The following is a 21,700-nucleotide window of genomic DNA, read 5'->3' on the forward strand; positions in this document are numbered from 1 at the left end:
CTGCCACCCCTTCCAATAACCCAACCACTGCTCACTGTGGGGGCTAGTTCCGCCACTCGGGCACTATTGAACGATCGAATGTGTGTAAATTAATATGCCGGGGGTCGCTGAGCATCTGGGTCGAGCGTTGTACGGTTTCTGGAAATATTATCGCTCCTTAATTCAAGCACCGATGCATAATGTGCATGCTGTGTGTGCGCGTGTGTGTGATAAAGTCGGTTTCACCCGGGCACAGTTGGGGGAAACCCCCCCCCCCCGCCATTAGAGGCTGAGGGAAGTTGTAATACGTTCCAGTTCAGCTACATGAACAGCCGCGGGTGGTTTGCTCAATCCATGCATGCCGTACAGCGTTGCTCGATAGGGGAGAGTTTGAGCCCTTTGCGTTGCCTGTCTGTGGTGCAAGCGGATACTCATCAAGAAAACGGATGTTAACATGCACGCGTTAAAGGTGTTCGGAGGTGAATGAAGTTGGTCTTTTAGTTAAGGTATAGATTTATGTTAGTTTACTCCTTCGTATTGATCTGCTGTTAATGTTGAGCATGTTGACCTTTACAGGGAGAGGGGGGGGGGCGGTGGTGAGGGTATGAATCTGCTTACGGCGTCAATCCAGGATGGAGCATGCCATGGCAGCAAATTGTGCGCTAATCATAATAAGTTTGATGCATGAACGTCACTTTAAAAATGCGCTATTTTATTCAAATTCTGTATATTTGAAGCAAAATATTAAATAGAACGATAGGTAAACTGATACCAAAAAAGAAAAAAAGGTTATAAGAATGCAAGGAAAAATTGTTATAATTCTTAGCATCGCAACAACTCATTATCAGCATTGTATACGTAAAAAATGTGATATTGCAAAATGAAAACGTTACAAGTATGCTTCCAAACGCATAAATAAAAACAAAATCAAAAGAAACACCGTAAAAAACTCAAGAACCTTAAGAGGATCAGGCGTTGTTTTCGTGTTAGTTTTCTCTGTTGTAAGGTTTTTATTTCATATATATTTTTCCATTATTTTGTACATTCATTTATCATATATTGTTTTCCCCCCCCGCAATCTTTCCATTTCCGCCTAGCAACATTTCATCATGCAACATGGCATTTCCAGGACGTTGTTTTCAGTGTCCGACCGATTGTGGCATAATTTCATCAGCCAGGTCATCAGCCGGCAGCACAATGAAAGCATGCATTTCCCGAACTTTTATCTTCTGATTTTACACACACCCACACAATCACATTCCATCTCATCCATTTTACATTCCAGCCTGTGCACGTGCATCCCACAAGGACTGCCGATAATGAATGCTTCGAACCGGACTGACGAACCTTTTTTTTTCGTCATTTCACTGACCGACTGGGTAAAGTCCGTGATCAAACCCGTGATGTGAAGGAAAAACGGACATTTCTCCCCCATCTACCCTAGGTTGTGTTTTTTTTCAATTGTTTTTTTTTCATTCTCTATTTTCGCAGCATCAACTTACAGTTATGGTTCCGTGAATCGATGTGTTTCAGTGTGTGTCTGATTTGCAATATTGTTGGTATGTACTGATCTTACTGCTCTTGGGGCTTGTTTTTGCATCGGGGAAGGTGTGTGAGATTGAGATAGATTGATTAAATCCACATTTACTGCCACATCTGTTACCAGTGGGAAAAGGGAGGGGGGGAGCTTGGAGTGGGGCGGCTTCCTCTCACCCACCCCATCTCCAAACCCTTTTCCGCGTGCATCGGAAATACATCGAGGGGTTTGCATCGGGCTCGAAATATGAAAAATATCACTCAATTATTTCAATTATATTTCGTGTTTTTCCACGGATCTGTTTCCTTTTTGCCGCTCCCCCATCAGCGTCCCATTCGCCCTTTTCCCCTTTCTTTTATATTTTATCATACTTTAACGAGTGTGTTTTAAAATTAACTTAACTGTTTTTTTCTTTCTTTCTTTTTTGTTGTTTACTATCTCTGCAACATTTCTTCACTTCACCCATTTGTCCCAGTGAGAGCTGCGAGCGAGAGATCAGTGTCCGTATGATTTGTGTGCTGTGGGTTCAACACATAACAAAAGCAATCAAATGTCTTCAAATGGCCGCTGGGGTCTGGCAACCATTTTACACATGTTTTCTATGGTTTGACCACATGATTTAGCTACACAACACTTGCGCATCGATTCGATCTCTTCGCCAGACTTCCGAGTTTTTCTTCTATAGAGTTTATATATTGGGTTTTTGTTAATGTTTTTGTATGTGTGTGGGTGTGTGTGTGTGTTTGTGTTCCGGTTTGTCTGAATTTTGAGGCGGGGCGAGTGAATTTGGAGGACTTTTTCTGTTGCAATTGCAGAGCTGCTTACATCGTGTAGTTCTAGCTGTGTTTGTAACTAGCAAACGGGAGTTTTTTCTTCTTCTCTGTTTTCTGTTGTCTTTAAGTTACTTTATGTTATCTAAACTCGATCTGTCTCTCACTGCATATTTTTCTATCCCAATTTTCTTACTACCCCCAGTGCTTTAATGCGCCCTCCCCCTCTTGTTCGAGCCATTCCTCGGCTCGGTTTTGCTTGGCCGTCTCGTCTTAGTAATTAAAATGTACTTCATAACAGCAGCTTCGCAGTATCTGCGACAGCTGACAGTTTGCAATTATCCTAATGCTCCCCCTGTCCCCTCCCCCCCCGTACACCGGACACTACCTCCCCGACAGACGAGGGGTCGAGTGTTCGGGGCTTACTTTATACTATGCAAGAGATACCTAAAGATAAATCAGTTTAACAGACTTTTGCTTAACTTACACTTGTTAATGTATGTTGCCCTCGTTTCTAATAAACTTTTTTCTCTATCTTCTTTCTCTTTCTCTCTCTCTCTCTCTCTCTTACACACTCTCTCTCGTTCTCGCTCTCGTACGTTCTCTTGCATTTGCCACCACTCGCCATCACTTGCGAACGTTCATAAGCATGTCGAGCGATCGTTAGGTCACGCAGTTACCGTCAGCATTCTGTCTTTTCGCTGTGTGGATGTGTGTTTTTCTTTGTGTGTGTTTTAACCGTATTTTTGTTCTTCCTCATCTCACGACTAGCAGTATGATTACATGATGCAAATATTTTCATTCGTATCTACCATAGATGGTTGAACGTGCAAGTATGTTTTTGTTTTGTATTTCAGCTTTCCCGTTTCGCTTCCTTCGCTAGGGGTAAATGTACAGCTATGCCAGCCAAAACACTACTCACACGCGGGCGAGTAGTGTCGGTTTATGTGTTTCCTCTGTTTTCATATAGTTGCGTTTGTCGCTTTACGCCCAGTCCACTTCAAGGATGTACGGGTACGATCTCGGATTGAATGCCTATTAACCATTCAATGCCCTTGTCCCGCCACGAATCTACATGATCGTAGTGGAGAGTAGCCTTCTCAAGGACGCACGGAAAGTAAGAGAGTATTCTGGCTGGAAGGACACCGTTCCTTCAAGGACAAAGGTAGCAAGATTTCTTTCGCTTGTGGCTGAGTGAGAGAGTGAGAGTGAGATGGGAGACTGGGATAGTGTGCAAGGGTACAAAAAGGAGCTCTGTCTCATCGAACAAGGCAAAGCTGTGCCTCCGACCTCCAGCTTAATCGTTGCCGATGAGTAGTCGACTGTTGGCTGAAGCTCATACACGCGCCCGATCGGTCGTCGGTTCGCCATCGGTGATTGTGATGGTGCCAGCGCGATGCCCGCGATAGCGATGGTTCCAGCCGGGCAGGATCGCTGTGACTGGGGCGTGCGGGACCGCCACCGCCGGGTGACGACCGGCTGGCTGACCGTGACGACGGCCGCGTCGAGGGAGGGCACGTTCGGTGCGGTACGATGGGGAGATAGCGATGGGCGGACACGGAAAGCCTTAGGCGAGCCGCGCCCGCGGATGGGCCTGCGGTGCGCGTACGTACGGTTCGCCGCAACCAGACTACGACGGGACGAAAGACGTGCTTGACGGTGGCGGCGGCGGCGAGCGGGCGCTGGTCCGTCGGCCACCACCGGATCGGCTCGGCAGCCGCAGCATACCGATGGAGCAGAGCAAGGACGAGACAAGCGCCGAGACCAGCACCAAGAGCGGATGGTTGAGCGGCGCGCGATGATGCGGTTGTCCCGCGCGCTGCATTGCTGCTGGGTACTCCCCTGGAAACGGAATGGGAAACACCTGTCAAATTTTTCCCTCAAACTGTTCTTAACCAGTTGGACAGCATTTAGTTTTATAGCATGTTTAGGTATCGGGAAAAAGGGGAAAAGGGGAATGCGGTGCGGTTGTGGCGTCATGATCAAGATGAAGGTGATGGATGAACGTTGTCCGTCTAGTTCCAGTGGTTGTAATGCATACCGGCGGTTACAGGAGAACGTCGGTTGACATGTTTGTAAAGGATTTAAACAATTAATAAAAAAAAAACAGAATGGACTTGGTACACAAAAATAAGCCCTGTTATCACTTCTATTCATCCTCACCGAAAAACATGCCCGAAAACGAGGAATGATCGAAAAATAGTTTTAATTTTAATGATATTGCAAAGGTTTCTGTTTGACGCGTCTTGTTCCTAATGGAAGGATATGCATAGAAGTAGTTTCTAGTTCATAAATATGCATTCTTGGAGAAATAGAACAGTAGCAAATTAATTTAAAAAAAGAAAAATTATCAGTGTTAAAAGTGTTTCGTGTTCAGAAAAGAATACAAGAAAACATTGTTCCAATTGGAACAGTGGATATCCTATTACATTTTCAATCAAAACAAAAAACAAGATCATTAGCTCAAAATCAGAACATCAGAAGCCACCGATTGCTCTCCATGTTATTCTGTCATGCATTATGCACCTTTATGCAATTCCGTGGCTAATACCGATTTCGTTGATGGGTTGCATAGTACCGGATTATTTCAGTTGAGTGGTATTGCAAATCAATCTGGGCGTCAATTGGATCTGGTCTTCGCAAACCTTGCCGCAACCAATATTTTGTGCGACTCAATCACACCTCTGCACTCTGTGAATGGTACTTCGGCTCTAGAGAACTTCCTCCCATACGTAACACACTGTAGTATTCCACTTCTCAGTGAGGACTTTCATCATCCTTCATTGGATATGATGATTTATTATCCCGTACAACTATCCCACACCACCAACAGTCACACTCGCAGTACAGTCAATAGAAATTTCTTCAAAACGAATGTGGAACGTATGAATGCCCTTATTGTGTCGTTTGACCGTAATTTTGACTGCTCCAACTTTTCCACTATCGACGAAGCCACCGATTGCTTTAGCGTTTTTATGCGCTCAGCGATTAATTCCTGCGTTCCTGTTGCTCAACGAAAGCCTGGCCCCGATTGGTCTAATGCATCTTTAAGACGGTTGAAAAAAATAAAATCAAAAGCCTACGCGGATTATAGTAGAACGAGATCATCGCTGCATAGGAGAATTTTTTTCGATGCACTGAACAATTATCGTCGACATAATCGTGTGCTCTACCGCTCCTTCATTCGCCGTACTGAAAGGCAGCTATTTTCTAAGCCGACACGGTTCTGGAGCTTCTGGAACAAACGGCGCAATATAAGAAGTATCCCTCCGTCAATGAGCTACAATGGCCAAACTAGTATCGATACATCCGATATTTGCAACACTCTCGCCAATCGTTTCGCTGATGCATTCACCCTTCCTGTTCACAATCCTAACACACTAGCAGAGGCCACCCGCAATACTCCATCGGATGCTATCGATTTTATTATACCCACAATTGACGAAGCATTAATTGCGCGCACACTCAACGATATAAAACCATCTACATCATCTGGACCTGACAATATTCCCGCATACATATTGAAGCACTGCCGTCAATCACTCGCACCCATTCTTGCCAAAATATTTAATGATTCCCTTATGCGTGGCACGTATCCTGAGTCCTGGAAACACGCGCGAATGATTCCTATCCATAAAAAAGGCAGTCGACTTCATGCTAGTAATTATCGTGGCATTGTATCCCTATGCGCTTGTGCAAAGGTGTTTGAGCTCATTCTATACAATCCGCTACTCACAGCAGTTCAAAACTATATGAGCCCTAGTCAGCATGGATTTCTCCCAAGGAGATCTTCCACCACAAATCTTACTGAATTTGTTGGCTACTGCTTCGACAACATGGATCGTGGTACTCAAGTTGATGCAGTATATATCGACTTCAGGGCTGCGTTCGATAGTATTTCTCATGATATTCTACTTTCGAAGCTAAAAAAACTCGGTTTCCTCGACTGGCACATCACCTGGCTGCGTTCATATTTAACTGGTCGTTCGTACTACATAAGTATAGGATCTCATCGTTCTCACTCTTTCACCAGCTCCTCCGGTGTGCCTCAAGGGAGTAATTTGGGACCGCTACTCTTCCTCATCTATATTAATGATCTATCTTTCGTTTTACCGCCAGGCCAACACCTAATGTACGCCGACGATGTAAAAATATTCGCTCCAGTTAGAAACGACAGTGACTGTGTACGCCTTCAAACGATCCTTGAGAATCTGGATAGCTGGTGCAGCAGAAACGCTCTCCAAGTGTGTGCTGATAAATGCCAGTGTATATCATTCAGCAGAGCCCGTCACCCCATCACGTTTACATACACTATGCTCAACACGGCTTTGGCTCGCACGACATGTATCCGTGATCTGGGGGTGCTACTCGATCAGAAGATGTCATTTCGCCCTCACATTGATAGCGTTGTTGCGAAGGGAAATCAGCTACTTGGTTTAATTACGCGGACCTGTAGCGAGTTTACCGATCCCATGTGCGTCAAGTCGATCTTCTGTGCCATCGTAAGGTCGTGCCTGGAGTACTGCTGTCCGATCTGGTGCCCGCTTGGCGTTGGTGACATCAATCGCCTTGAAGCCATTCAACGGAGACTCACCAGGTACGCGGTTCGACTCCTTCCATGGCAATCCCACCACGCTCGGCCCACCTACCATCAGCGGTGTCTGCTTCTCGGACTTGAACCACTCTGCTCTCGACGTAAAAACGCCCAATGCCTTTTCATATTTCGGCTCCTTAACGGAGAGATCGATTCCCCGGCATTACTAGCCAGCATCAATTTGTTCGCTCCCTGTCGGATTCTTAGATCCAATTTCCATCTCCGTGTTCCGCGTACCCGCAACAACCATAGCCAGGGACACCCTATTATACGTATGTCCCTCGAGTTCAATGAAGTGTTAGATTTGTTCGATTTTAGTATGTCTACTTCCACGTTCAAGGAGAAATTGCGTCTACGTCACATGTAATGTTTGCTTATAACTAGATGTTTATTTATATGCTCCTTAATTTAATTATAAGGTTGCCGATTAGACATGATGATCCGTCGGTTTATATATATATGAAATATAAAATATAAATATAAAAAAATTGCCATCATGAACAAAGCAAAACAAGGGCAACTCAAAGCATTATTTCAATTGAATTAAAAAGAGAACTGCACTGCCACGAACAGTACAGGCAAAACGAGCGCAATTAAGAAACTATTAAATATGTACGTCCAGCAGTGGTTGGCAATTTTATTTGTTTAGGAAATTGAATTCTTTTAGCCCCATCTCTATCCCATTCAACAGTGCACACCCCATCAGCGCCGGAGTGAAAACCAATTTGTACCGAAAGAGAAGCCCCCGCCAACACCCTCGTCCACGATCGTTAGGGCGCGCAGAATCGTTCCAGCCCAGGAGGTCTAGGGCAATGGTCTAGGGCGCCTGCTGCACGGAATATTCCATCCCTGCAGACCATTAAACAAAGCAGATTATTGGCAAAGTTGGAAACGAATCAGAAATTAACTTTCCATAATCATTTCCCTTTTGCCACGGTTCGTTCATTTGATCGGTAAACTTTTTGCAAATCATCCATCGGTGGTGAAAACAGACCCGTGGCAGCCCGGTCCAGTCGGTCGGTCGGTCGGTTGGGAGTAGAGCAGCGAACGGGCCGAACCGTACCGTGTTGCTTCTGCGGCCAGTTAACATAAATCAAGCAAATATGTCTGTTGCATGAGCAACTTTGGAACTTCCGTGCGTTCTGTGTGGTAAAGTATGTGTGTGTGTGTGTGCGAATGAAAATGGGATGAAATGGGATATTAACAAATTTCACATTGGCCCTAGGATAGTTAGTTAGTGTTAGTGGTAAGGGAAGCGTTTGCGTTTGATTCGCTAGTCAGTCCCGTGTCGTGCCGGAAGGAATGTCTTGTCCGGAGGGTTTTGTCCTTTTGCGATAAAGCTCTCCCAGCCGGGCTCTGTCGGGTCTTGCCAGTTTTGCTATGCAAAGATCGTGCCGAGATTGACAGCAATATCGTTGCGAGAAAAGTGTTTTGCTTCCGTTTTAATGGCAGCGATGAAATTGGAGTTAAATGCCATTGTCTCACACACTGCACTGGTGTGTTTTGTTGAGTGGAAACATTTGCTGGTCGATTTGCTAGCCGTCTGTCCGGTCCCTGCTAGTGGTGTTCTACTGTGTGTTGCTAGAACACGGTTGCCGAAACATAAGCCAGCACCAGCGGTGCGCGTCCAGTGCTCGTTCGTATCGTCCGTCCTGCTTTACAATGCTGCCGAAGGAACGGACGTGTTGCCGGTGCGGAACGGCGGCAAAGGATGGAGATTTATTGACATTCTCCGGACAGCGAAAGCCCAATGGGTCGATCGAAGACAAACCCTTCTCCTGCCCAGTACCGTTGCGGGCTCATTGCTTTCTTCCCGGGGCAACGGTTTGCCTTGCGAGTCGAGCGCCTTCAGCAAACCCCTCGACGGTGAAGAGTTTTCCAAACAAAACGTCCCGAGGTTGGTATGCAACTCCGCCACGATACCACGCCGTACGCGGAGTCGGAAACGTGTCTCTGTGTCTGTGTGCTCGGCTGGGGAAGAAGTCATTCGCAAACGTTCTGCAGGCGAACAGTAAAAGGCGAAGGAAAGCGAGCTTGGCAGGCAAAAAGGTGCACATGATTCTCCCCGTCTGGGGAAACATTCATCAGCCAGCATTTGTAACACTAGCGCTTTCGTAGCGCTTCTGCCCGGTGCTTCCCTCGCCTGTTCGCAATCTAATAAAAGTCCATTATTGAAACGATCAATCAAGATTCAAAATATACAGCAATATAAACGAGACCTTTGAGACGCCCCAACGGTCCCTCCCCCTTTCGACCGGACGCCGGTTGGACGGACGGCCGAACGGACGGACGGGCATTGGAATTTCCCGAAGACGAAATCAACGAAACGCGCTCAAAACGGAAACGGGTCGAACGGAAAGACGAATGAAATAAAATGAGCCTGTGTGGCCAGTCTATGGGTGTGTGTGCGTGTGTGAGCTCCTGGGGAGCCCAAGTACGACGGTCGGTCACGGAAGTGGTCGGGGATTTATGGTCACGGGAGGCATAAATTGGCAGACATACCGTTTAGGACGTGCACGGTGACACTTTTGCTTTTGGCGTTGGACGGATTGCACGTGTACTGTCCGGAATCCGATGGCCGTGCGTTCTGGATGAGCAGGAACGAGGTTGTCGTGTCACCTTTTTCGGTTATGACCGAGACGCCACCGCGCGGCGAATCGTAGCTGATAATCTGCAAAGGGAAGAGGCAAATAAAATGGTAAATCAGGTGGCGCAAGAAGACGTTTGCGTGTAGGCAACTGGAAACACATTGCAGGGAGTTTGGTGCGTTGGTTGGCTGCAACGCTTGCTATGATAGACTGACCGAAGGGCTTTCTTCACTCATTAACAGCAATTAATAGCAATCGATCTAGCATGTGTTGGAGATTAAAAATAACGCGTGAGCTAAACTTGCTACAAGTGTACCCCAATTGTTGATAGCTTCATTCCTTTTGTTTTAATGCACAAAACAACGCAACATGATGCTGCTGCTCTTTAAATTTACAACAGCTTTACACAGGGTGTCATGTTTGGCTACGCTTCGGTTAATAATCACCATTTTGTTTGTCCCCTACTCTGGCTGCCGGCTATTCTCGACCCGGCTATTCCGAGATTTGGTCTCCAGCTGTTCCGAGCGCCCGAACAAAATGGCGTGCGGTAGTTTTGGGACGAGTCCGTTCATGCAAAAACTGTGGTCGTAGGTTTTCGGGGCCAACTTGTTGATTGAGCTGTCAGGTGCACACGAACGCTAACCGCTAATGATGATGACGGCGGCGGCGACGTCGGCGACACCAAACAGCGTGCTGTTGATCATGGTCACAGTTTTTCTGCTGCCATTCCCACCACTCCCATGGATGGGGTGTGATGGACGAGCGTTCGTTTGCTACCATGGCAAGTCGTCAGCAAATATGGTTTCCTGTGGTACTGTTGCTGCTGCTCTATCCAGCTGATGCTGTCAATGCGTATGCCCGCTCGGCGGTTATCATAATCATCATTATCGGTGAGCAGGTAATGTTCGCACCAAGCGCGTTCAGCTCAGTGGTGCGGCCCAACGAGAGCACCGGAAAGGAGAGTGGAGCCTGGGCGAATTGCTTCATTTTTGCGATTCCCTTCGCAGGATGGATAATCAAACGCCAACGGCCTGCAAATGGTAAGGCTGCCAGCTATCGTGCACGTTCGCATTGATCGGTAGTACATAGTTAATGTTTTTTTTTGTTCCTTTTTTTATTTATGTTTGATTTAACCCGCTTTTTTTTAATTCGTCCCATAAAAGCCGGTCGTGTGAAGCGCCAAGGGCGTAGTAACCCATGGGGGGACACACACACATACGGGCAAATAAATAAAGCAACTGAGCAACCGAGCAAACTCGGCGCGTGCTCGTCCCGCCCTTGGTCAACGATCGACGACGGCGTAATTTTGTTTCATGAATTATTGATGAGTAAATATTTGCGAGTTGCGCAGCTGCTTACACTTTATCAGCAGGCAGCCGTGCGGATAGGTTTGCGGCATGCGGAGACCTTACACACCCACACACACACATGCGCGCAAAACCGGGGCAAGCAAACAAAATGAAAAACGAAAAGCTCTTCGGGGATTTTACAGAGGCACAGAAACTTTTTCTCTCCTCCCACTTTCACTACCATTTTCCTACATGTTTGGGTGTGTGTGTGGAGTACATGTATGTGATGCTCTCTTTTGCTCGATTGATCGCGCGCCGGTGCTTCTGTTTTTACTCCCCTCGCTCTGTGCAAATCCAGTTTGCAACCGTTTTGCGGCCAGGGGAGCATTATTTCGTTCCAGCAGGCATCAGCTTTTCACCGTTTTTGCCCGCGCAGCGGCCAGCGGAGGGTCGGGTGGGGCCGATTCCAGGTACTGAGGAGGCTACCCTCCCGAACGAAGGAATTATTTGCTTTATTTTATTTCTCGCTCTCAGATGAGCGTTGGAGTGTGTGTGTGTGTGTGTGTTGGGAGTTTTTTTTTTGCGCTGCGAGTTACTGGGAGCAATGTGCGCTCACCTCAACAGGTTTTGCACAAACAGACAGGGCGGGGGAATCGACGGAAAGGCTAACATCCGGCATCCGGCTTCCGGTTTCCGGCGTTTATCAGCAACATCAATATCAGATTTAATAAAAGAGAGAGAGAAAGAGATAGAAGAAGAAAACAAAAAATACACCCTTCACGGCTTTTGTTTAGTGGGAGTGCTAAAACGAGTTTATGTAACGAAGTGAACAGTTGCGCAAATCGTGCCACTGCTATTGCGGGACCGTATGAGTTGTTAACCCTATTTATCAGGAGAGTTTTGGGCACAGAAGTCGCTTTGGAAAAACTTTCGAACAAGTTTTATGTTTATCCAATTTATTGCAGCGTAATTTTTCAAATGTTTTCTTGTTAATATGACGATTGAAACGCGCCTTCACCATGAGAATAACGCGTACTGAAACAAATCTTTTCTATCTTACTGGTTGTATAAAGATCGTCTGAAAAAGCAAGACAATTTAGCAATTTTTTGCACACCCGGATTAAAATAGCGATGCCCTCAACATATCATAGCAGGTTTAATTGAAATAATTTAAATCGTATTGCATCCCCTAGCGTCAGTTAAACTCACATTTCTTAACTCAGTCAATTTGTATCCAGTTTAAAGAAAAACAACACATACCACAAAACCTCCATCCAGGCATAAGGCGATGTGCGTGTGTGTCTGTGTCCGATTATCGAACGTAACGGCGCGAGTGAAGTTGTCAGTGCATTTCCGGTGCCAACATTCTGTCAACGAGTCGGCCCAAAACCCGTTCACTTCAATTTTCCACCCGACGAACCAGACGGCATAGATTCCGCACCGCCGTAATCGGGCCGTGCCTGATATCCTATTAATTCATTTAGTTTTAGCTCATCCTTACCGACGCCCAACAGGGCAGCAGTGCGCTCAGCCAGAACGCGTGCATGTACGCTCTCGCGAAGGCTATTGTTGCAGTCATTTCGGGTACGATTTTCGGCCCGATTGGAATGGTACATCGCGCGAACGCTGCCACCATCACCGATGCCTGATGCGCCAATGTCATGCTTAATCTACCTGTCCCGGTCGCAGTCGCAAGCTAGGGGGCTCGCGAAACGTAGGCAAATGGTGTGCACTGTAGACCACCCATTTGCACTGCCATTTATGTTGCAGTTCGTTCACGGCAGCCGAACATGTCCAGCGCATGCAGGGCCGCACATGGCCGAAAGAATCGAAACCGGACGGTAACGAATGGCAGGTTGGATGGACTAGAAACGGGGCCAGCAAAGAGTTGGGGGGGGGGGAGGGGGAGGGTAAAGAAAGCCAGTGCAGGGAGTGCATCGCGACACCGTGCGCACTGCAGCTTAGCGCACCGCTGCATCCATGAATATGGTAATGGATTTTACGGGAGAGTGAAGTTCCCGGGTGGAATATAAATTAGCAAACCAAGGTGAAACCAGACCCGTTCGTCCGTTTGTCGCACAGTTTGCCAGCGAAGCTCAGCTCAGTACTTGGTTTCTTTTTTTCGATGACGCTGATCGTAGTCCTGCCTGGACGTGATGCTGCTAAAACAGTCACAGCCGATGGGCCGAAGGGGGCGTCACAGAGCCGGTCCCGCAGTTTATGTGTGTGTGGGATGAGCTTTTTCTGTGTTGGTGTGAGATGGTACATTGAGGGGTTGGAAGCAAAAAACCCAAAAATGGAAATTTTGTGTGCCCAGCACCACTTCAGGTAATGCCATAATGCTTATTACGGAAATGGGGAGGTGATTTTATCCAGCCCGTGAGCCACGTAGGGGGGTATTTCGCAGATTTTTGGGGCCGTGGGACAGGGCGTAGCAAAAAAAAAAGGAATGTAAAACCATTCGCTCACTTTGCCTCAATCCGTTGGCGAACGTTCGTGTGGGGTTTAGTGCTCTGTAATAGATTTAACGGAAGGATGCAGCGGAAGAAGTGATGGAGAGCAATCAATTACTCCCATTATGTGGGACAAGAAAAATCAATTGATGTCCCATTCGATCCATCGTTTTACCGGGGTACGATCAGCTGGCTTTTACGAGCTCATCGATGGTGCGAGCTTGGCACTACCTGGTCATGCAATATTTGACGTAATGCTTGATAGTGTTAGTAGTGATGCAAGTATTGAGAAGTATACTGCCCATTTTACAGGGAACCCTGATTCAAAGAATCCGATTGAATGGCAATTGAATGTCTATTGCATTGTTCCGTAACGCTTTATGTAACGCTTTCGATTCATTCGAGCCAGGCAACCGGTAAGGTAAAAATGCTGACTTCGGATAAGTAAGCCACTCCGTTTATCATCAGAGTGAGATATGTTCTTAAGTAATTAGTTGACAATTGCAATTCACAGATGATTGTATCAAATTTACAAAAAAACGCCGGCTTTAAAGCAAGTTTCTTGTTGGTGCAGATTGCTTCAGTGATGCAAACAAGTTTAGCTCGCTCACGCAGCACAAATGTCGATCAATTCAGGCCCTTTCTGGGTACTTACCGCATTGTTATGATTCCAGAAAATGTAAGCTGGCGGCTCGGGAGAATCCTTGACAACGCAGGTTAAATTTATCGTCGAACCACTCTCAATGTATAGATCCGGGGCGCCTATGATCTCGGTCGAAGGTTCTGTGAATGAAAGGCGTTTAAGAAGAAGAAACAGAGATAAAAGTTAGTCGATAAAGAAACCCACTGTAGCTGCGTTCGCGGAACGCTATGGATAAAAAAAACCCACAATAGAAAGTTCGCGGAACGCTATGGATAAAAAAAACCCACAATAGAAAGTTTCATTTTGATTTGATTGAAATGATGCATTTGCAATGGAGCATCTAAACAACCATAGCACCACAAATGGGATTTAAACCTTAACGACAAGTATGCGTATTTGCGGTAAAGTGCTTTTAAATGCATTCAAAAGTGCACTTTACACGTCGCAAATGTTTGTAAGGATTAAGCTATATAATTTTTAATTTTTAAATTCTATTTCCAGCATTCTGATGTGTATGCATCCGCAAGACGTTAATCAAGGACAAACAGCATTCGACGAATCAGGTAAACCGAGAAGCCCCAGTGGAGAAAGTCGCTGGAAAAGTCGAACGAAAGTAACAGAATACAGCGCGCCAGTGTCATGGTGTCAAAGGGGTTGTGGGGTTTCTCGTTTCTTTTTACCACTAAGGCCCGTTTTTTTCTCTCTACTACGTTCTTACCCAACTCCGTTTGTGGGAGCAATCGGCTCTAAAGAGACGCCAATTCAACGGAACGAACCCGGCCCGGCTCGCAGGTGTCGGTGGTGGGCGGAAGGATCTGCTATCTATTTTCAGTTTCGCTGTATTTTGTGCGCTATTTCATTTCGGAAAAGATTTATGCCCTGTCCCTGTCTCTTCGTGCCTTTGTCCTTGTGTTTTTTTGGGTGTGTGTTTTTCCTTTTCTTTTTTTTTTGGGTGAGATAAATAAGAAAACAAAAATCTCGACAAAAAATGGATATTTTCTCTATCCTCTGTTTCGGTACAGTTTTACACAGTTTTTCGCAGGTTAAAAAAAACAAAACCAAAAAACTGCAACTCTTGGGCTATACGAAACCCAACCCGCTGCCGGAATGGAGGTGAGAACAACCAGAAAGGGGAGGCACATAATATCACACAAAGGTGAACGCCGTAGTGTCCGATCGTATCTGTTTGTGTCTGTGTGTGCGTCAGTGTGTGTGTATTTGTTTTGTTTTCCCGTTGAAGAAAGTGACCCGTGCATGGGATTTCAGTCCTGGGACAGTATTACATTTCCACCCCAACACAACGGTTGAATGAGGAGGAAGATTTTTCAACCACCCAAACGAGGACACGCTCTGCGACGGATGGATGCTAAAGCATTCCACGTGCAAACGCGTGACAGAAAACCTTTACCCCCCGGGCGGTGGTGGTGTAAGAAGATGAATTTATATCTGAAGCGAGAGAGAGGGAGTGACTGAGAGAGAGAGAGAGAGAGAGAGAGAGAGAGAGAGAGAGAGAGAGAGAGAGAGAGAGAGAGAAAATGCTAGGAATTTATTCGAATGGGTAAGCCGAGAAATAACCTTCGGGGCCGGATGCGTCTGCCGGTCCTTTTGTTTGCAGACTCGATGGGCATTTATTTGCGTTCGGAAAGTTCCCTTCTTCAGTCCATCCCTTTCTAAAGGAATGGAATGATCGAGAGAGGCCCGGCTACTTCCCCCTTGCCCCCCCCCCCCCCCATTATGGCACTGCCGGCTTATTACTAACACGGAGAGTAATAAATCAAATATTTTCACTTGATTTTATTTCCTGTCCCCTGCCGCTGCACGGTGGGAGGCATGAAAGTAGGCGCCCCACCAGGGCACTTTTGAAACCATCGTGGACGGGCAATGATTGAAAACGGGACGGGCGTTTGATGCGCATAGACGACTCGTTCACTCGGTTCCGCGCTCGTAGCCCCTAACTTTCTCGTCCCTCCAGTGGGGCCCGTGGCGGTACGGGGTGGCCAGGTGGCTCAGGCTCGTTCCAAGCATGCCAAAAGTGGGCAAGTATCCTCAGTGCGCTGCTCGATCGATACGAAGATGGTTGAGATATTTGGCGTTCATTCTACCATTCCCTACCAGCTCGTTGCGTTACCGGTTCTGCCAGGGGGGGGGGGAAAAACCAGGGGAAGGCATAAGGTAGAGAAAGCAGGGAAGCTTAGCGTGGAATCATCCTGTCACGGGGGAGAAAATGGATGTCCTTTTAATCCCGCGTACATTAAGCCAGATGTTTCGCATGCGGATTTCGGAATGGATGTGTGGAATGTGGCCATTAACGGTATTTATGATAATTCATCAATTAGTTTTTTTCTTTTTTTTTTGCACTTGCAAAAGTCTTGGAAAGCACATCTTGCCGAGATTATCGATGCAGATGGATCGCAAAAGGAAATTCTACTTCTTTTAAAGTGTGTAGGGAAAATTGCTCAAAATCTATTATTGTACGAGAGGAATTAATGCCCTTTATTTACTGCTGATATTGATTGTTTTTTGCAGAAAAGGATCAATTTCGTAGCGAAACAGAGCACGTAAACTTTCACCAAAGCACATTATTGCTACATCTCCGTGCTGTACGGTTTACGGCCACCCCTTTTTGAAACATTTCCGTCCGGCACCAGCGCGCCCAGGTACGGGAGATAAGCCAAAGCCGCTTTCCGAAACACACTGGGGGCGAAGGTTTGGCTATCGTAAGTTTATTTTCGTCCCGGCGGAAGTGTTTCCCATTTCGCCAAGCGGTACACCTAGTGCGCTACACTGTTACTGGCACAGGGCCGGCGCAAACCTTGAAACTTTTCCCCGGCGCCCAAGGATCGACCGGTTTCCCTATTATCAGCAAACAGCAACGATGTGTGCTATTTTCGGCGTACACCGGCGTACAACGGTGCGCCACTGCAACGCCGCCCGCTGGCAGGGTCGCTCGAGTTCGGAACAAAAAGCGATTTACACTCGGAATGTAACTTCCGGCCGAACGGAGAAACTTTCGACCTTTCTCAAAGCGGAAGCTTCCCTTGCCTTGCCGGCGCTCACCGACGCACCGCTCTCCCGGCCGGACGGTTTCGGTTCCGGGCAAAACGAGCCGAAGCGAACGAAACCGTACCCAGCTCTAATATTTATCGATGGTTTTAATTGCTCCACACCGAGTTTTATGAGTTTGTCGATTAAGTCGTGCGGTTTGGTTTATTCCTTTCGAATGCAAATGAGATAGAGCATTTCTCAGTGGCGGAGGGGGCAAATGTAGCCACACCGTTGGGGGAAGAAAAATCCCTGCAATCGGTACGGTAGCTGGTGTGTGCCGTGTCTCATCACGGCCGGGGCTTCATCATGCCACACTCGGCACGGCCGGGCGCGGCTGACAGTGGCCGAGTGGGATTTGATACGGAAAATTGCTTTCGAGGTTTTGCAGTGATTTACCGTCATCAGAAACCAGCCTGGCGTCATCAGAAACGTCCCCACCCCCGTGCTCGTGTTCGCGTGAGCAGCATTACGGAACGTCTCTCGCTCGACGCTGTCCGGTCGTTTGTGAGGCAATTGTGTAGCAAACAGTACCACCAAGGCACCGGCTAGTCGCCAGTGAGAGAGTATTACGAAGATGGACGGTCGTGGTCAAGGTGGCACAATTAACTTCGTGGTTTGGTAGTGCAATTAGTTTCGTTTTAAGTATGGTATTTGCTTGTGACCGGACAACCAACGCCTCCAACCAACAACCGCACACAGTTTCTCCGTGTGTGTGTGTGTGTTCTCTGTTTTGTATAATTAATTATGTTTCTCGTTTTATGCGTTAATGTTGCATAGAATCGTTGCCTTTCGAGATTTACAAACAAACTAGAGAAATCCGCATTTACCATAGGACTGCAAACGTACGGCCATAGGGGTTCAGTTTGAAAAGCCTTTGGGCTGGCCCGTGCTGGACGAGTGAAGGTATGCGTAGTTACTGAGTTAAAAATAGTTTAGATTTTTAAAGGCTTCAGTTGCGTTGGCGGCACTTGCCTCTTGCCCGATGGGGTTTTAACGACTCCAAATCGCACAATTCGAGCAAATCCACTTCCGAGGGATAGAATTGCACATGCACAAGCGATGCGAAACACCATCGCCATCACATACCACAGTAAATACGCGACAATTCACAGCAATTGCATTACACGTGTATTGGCGCGCTTGCACCGCTTAGGTTTAGGCGTAGATAATCCTTTAAGCGGTGGTAAGTGGAGTGTAATGTTTCATCCATCAAGTGTGACGAAGCCATTGATGATGGGCGATGGTTCAGCGATGGCAAAAACCGAATGAAATTAATCGCCACAGTGATCCGCAGTCCGGCAGCGGTGTCTGGGTAGAATTCAATGCTACATGGTGATGAAAAGCGTACCCAAATTTACTCACAAATAAAACCAATAGATGATGCAAATTCAAAAGAATGCAATAAAGATCGTAAAGCACGTTGTAAAATAAAAATTGACGGTGAAACCGTTTGTAGTCGAGATTATAAAGCGATACGGTGCAGGATAAATCAACCTTTTCAACCTCTAAAATATTTGTGGATTTTTTTCGGATTGTTTTTTGATTGTATTTATATTTATAAGAAATAGTCTTAAAAAGATAGCATTTGTACTCCTGATTTCCTTTTTTTATTTTCAAAAAAAAAAAGTTGAAAGGATTTTGGAGCCATAGCAATAGGAAAAGTTCGATGTTTTAAGACACGAACAATTATGTTTGCCAAACAGTAACCGTTTACGGTACGAGCAATTGCATCTCCGTAATGGATAGGAGAGGTTTAAATTGTTTACTTTTGTACAACCGTTCGCCAAAGTACGATCGAATCGATTCGAGCGAGAGACAAAAGCTCGTTCGACATGGTTCGAATTAAATCGTTGCACCGAAATACTGCGTTCTGGTTTCGTCATACGGATTGTACTAGCAGCGGTAGCCGTAGAAGTGTTCTACCAACCATTCGATTTCACCGAACGGATCGATTGCAATGGTTCAATGTTTGTAATCAGGAGAAACATGAAAACGACTCTTTCCAAATGAAACGGAATGATTTTGTAATGGCACTGTTTGCAGTCGGTAAAGAGCGAGTCTATGACGTTGTCGGACGAAGCTTGAACTGTTGCAAAAGATGCAGAGGGAAAGCTTCGCTCGCTTGAATACAGCAATGCAGCACCAGCTCTTCCTGCTCAAGTGGTGTCCACATCGGGAGAGACGTACTAAATTATTGGACCATTTTCCGTTCGTTTAATCCATTTCCATGCATTGCATTTAGCAACGCGTTACTACGGCTGAGATACCCAAAAAAGCACAAGCACTGCATATACGTATCGGATTGGCTGTACAAACAAATGGAAACCGACCAAAGTTGCCTGGCTTGCGTTGTTGCATAGAGAAGGGTAATAGAAGGGTTTAAAAAGGGGGATTGGATTGCAAAATGGTTGCATGTGCGTTGCTTGCAATTTTAATGCTTTTTACGCAAGGAACAATTCGACAGTCCAGGGTTCAAAGGTTCTATTTCGAGTGGCGCTTCAATATAACTGAGCAAATACTTATGTTGTTCATTGTTCTTGCAGTAGCTCTGTTTGTAACAAACGTTTTGCTAGAAGCTGTTTTACAATATCAACTGTCAGCAAACGTGTACTTCAGCTAAAATTATATTATTAAACCCATCCGTACCAACTGTGCATAAAAGCTCATCAGCAAAAGCTTTAATTATTTTCTACCATCAAACCAACGGAAAATGAAAAAGAGAGAGAGAAAATGAGAGGCGTACATTGTCGTAACGTCATTTTCATGTACCAGGGGCTACAAACCTTGCCTTGGTTGTGCAACGAGTAACCCCTGCAGGCAAAGGCCCCCCTCCCTCTCTGCTGAATTCCCCGAGTGCCATGTGGTGCTACATTTTGCAAAGCTGGCATCCCAATGCCCTTCCCTTTGCCGGTTCGCATGCCTTCGCGTGCAATCTTGCCCAGTAAACGTGTCGGCAGTGAATTTTGCCTGCCAGCTGAAGCGTGCCAAAGGTTTCGTTGGTACGATTTTACGATGCGGTCAAAGCGTTTGGGAATTAAAATTAATTTAGAAATTGCTCAGCTAACCGCCCCAGTGCCCCAGGGCGTGTCCGGTGGCGGTTCCGTTCGGGGATTGCATGGTTGAGCTTTGTAGTAGATGCACCTGCACCACCCTTTCAGACGATTTCAGACGACGTCACGAGTTGGTGAATTTGAAATTTCTGGCATGCATCATCCGCAACGCGTGCCATTTCCGGCGATCGAGTGGAGGGAGAGAAAGTTAGCCAAACTACTCGCTTAGCATAGGCGACCGATGCTTACCGATTACGTTCAGGTGCACAAAATGGCTCATGTGAGGTGTCGTCGATATCTGACACTCGTAGATGCCGGAGTCGCGATGCTGCGGGTACTTGATCTGCAGGCTCCAGTCTTCCGTGTGCGGATGGTGTATCGCCCGGAACCGCTGATCGGAAGTGTACGTGTAGCGGCCGACCGTCAGCAGATGGATGTCCCGGTGACGGACCCAAGACACCTGCAGCAACATCTGTAAAGAGGGAAAAGGATGCAGCGGTCAGTGAGTGACAAGGCAATTTGCTATTGTAGGTGGTAAGGCATGTGAAGTTATAGAACTGATATACAAAATGTATTTCAATTTTAAGCTCGTACAACTATGGTCATCAAGGCTACTATTAGCAGATTTTCTAACAGTTCCCAATAGATCTTAGGAACTTGGGAGGATTATTTCTCCCTCTTAGAGTGGTATTTCTCTCTTTCTTTGTTGATCGGACACGATGCTTTACGAAACTCATCTATCAAACCGTTGGTTAGCTTCTTGGCATAAGCACCGGAACCATTGCATTCGGAAGCACTGCCTCTACCCGGGGGCTCCGGTTTTGACAGGTCGGGCTTGTTTGCTAAGCAACAGGCGGTAACATTGTTGAACTTTATCATTTTAGTAGCACCATGGGTCAGCATGGGGGGCGGGCTGCAGACATTTGGCAGCACGTCCATCCGTATCAGCTAGCCGTGAGACTATCTGGCCATCTTTTCATTTTCCGATTGGCTTGTCAGTGCGGTTTGTGGTTTGCTGTCCATCGAATGGAATGTTGAACCGTTGGGTCCAACAGTGCAACCGACGTCATTGTATGAAAACTGCATCAAATAGTATTGTGCAAGAGCTGTGGCGAACGGCAGATGGGTTCCATTTTGGTTTTAAATACGGTGCTATTCATTGCACCAATACCAAGGCCCACCGCTGTCCGAGTATGGTACGATGCACTGTTGGCGTGATGTGGAAATACTTGCATGTTAAGTTGTTGAAAGTGCTTTCATTTTTTTGTTGAAATTGTACTGAAATTGGTCGCTTTGTTGGTTATTATAAATCGATAAGGATTTGCTTCATTGAACGCTCCTGCTCCTTATACGTTTTTGTTACAGCATTGCAACACTAGCGTGAAAGAGCAAAACTAGGAAATAAGGTTTGTTGAGCAGGAATTGGAACTGAAATGGGAGGGAACTATATGCTCAAAGTGCAATCCTTGCGCGATAATGCAAAAATCTCTCTGTGGCTAAAAATGCCATTGCAGCGGCAGCCAAAACCCCAGAAGAGACGTCCCAGATGCACACGAACACAACTACACGTAATCGAAGAAGCACAGTGCAGTGAACAGTGCGCAGTACAATGTTCGATGTCATGAATAATGAAATCAATTAGTTGTGTCCTCATGGCTGAGACACTGGCTGAGAGCCGGAGAGCATCTGGCGAATGTCATTCCGGTTGCAGGGCTAGGGAATTTATGGCATGAAATCCTGTCCGCCTGTCTG

The 21,700-nt window shown here is 46.4% G+C and overlaps 1 protein-coding gene across 6 annotated transcripts in view; it reads right to left on the reverse strand.

Moving 5' to 3' along the window:
- Nucleotides 1-1,438: 1,438 nt before the first annotated feature.
- Nucleotides 1,439-21,700, reverse strand: part of LOC121588087 (nuclear pore complex protein DDB_G0274915-like) — a 194,640-nt gene continuing 174,378 nt past the window's right edge. For 5 of the 6 annotated variants that reach the window (XM_041905657.1, XM_041905653.1, XM_041905654.1 and 2 more), the window contains exons 7-10: nt 20,198-20,420; nt 13,866-13,993; nt 9,383-9,551; nt 1,439-4,150 (exon numbers count right to left, since the gene is read on the reverse strand). In XM_041905657.1, the coding sequence (XP_041761591.1) occupies nt 3,546-4,150; nt 9,383-9,551; nt 13,866-13,993; nt 20,198-20,420 (1,125 nt within the window). In that variant the 3' untranslated portion in view covers nt 1,439-3,545. The remainder of the gene's footprint in view (nt 4,151-9,382; nt 9,552-13,865; nt 13,994-20,197; nt 20,421-21,700) is intronic. The other variant, XM_041905658.1, reaches the window with a different exon arrangement.

This window comes from Anopheles merus, chromosome 2R, assembly GCF_017562075.2.
Source record: "Anopheles merus strain MAF chromosome 2R, AmerM5.1, whole genome shotgun sequence".
In the NCBI taxonomy this organism is placed as follows: Eukaryota; Metazoa; Arthropoda; class Insecta; order Diptera; family Culicidae; genus Anopheles; species Anopheles merus.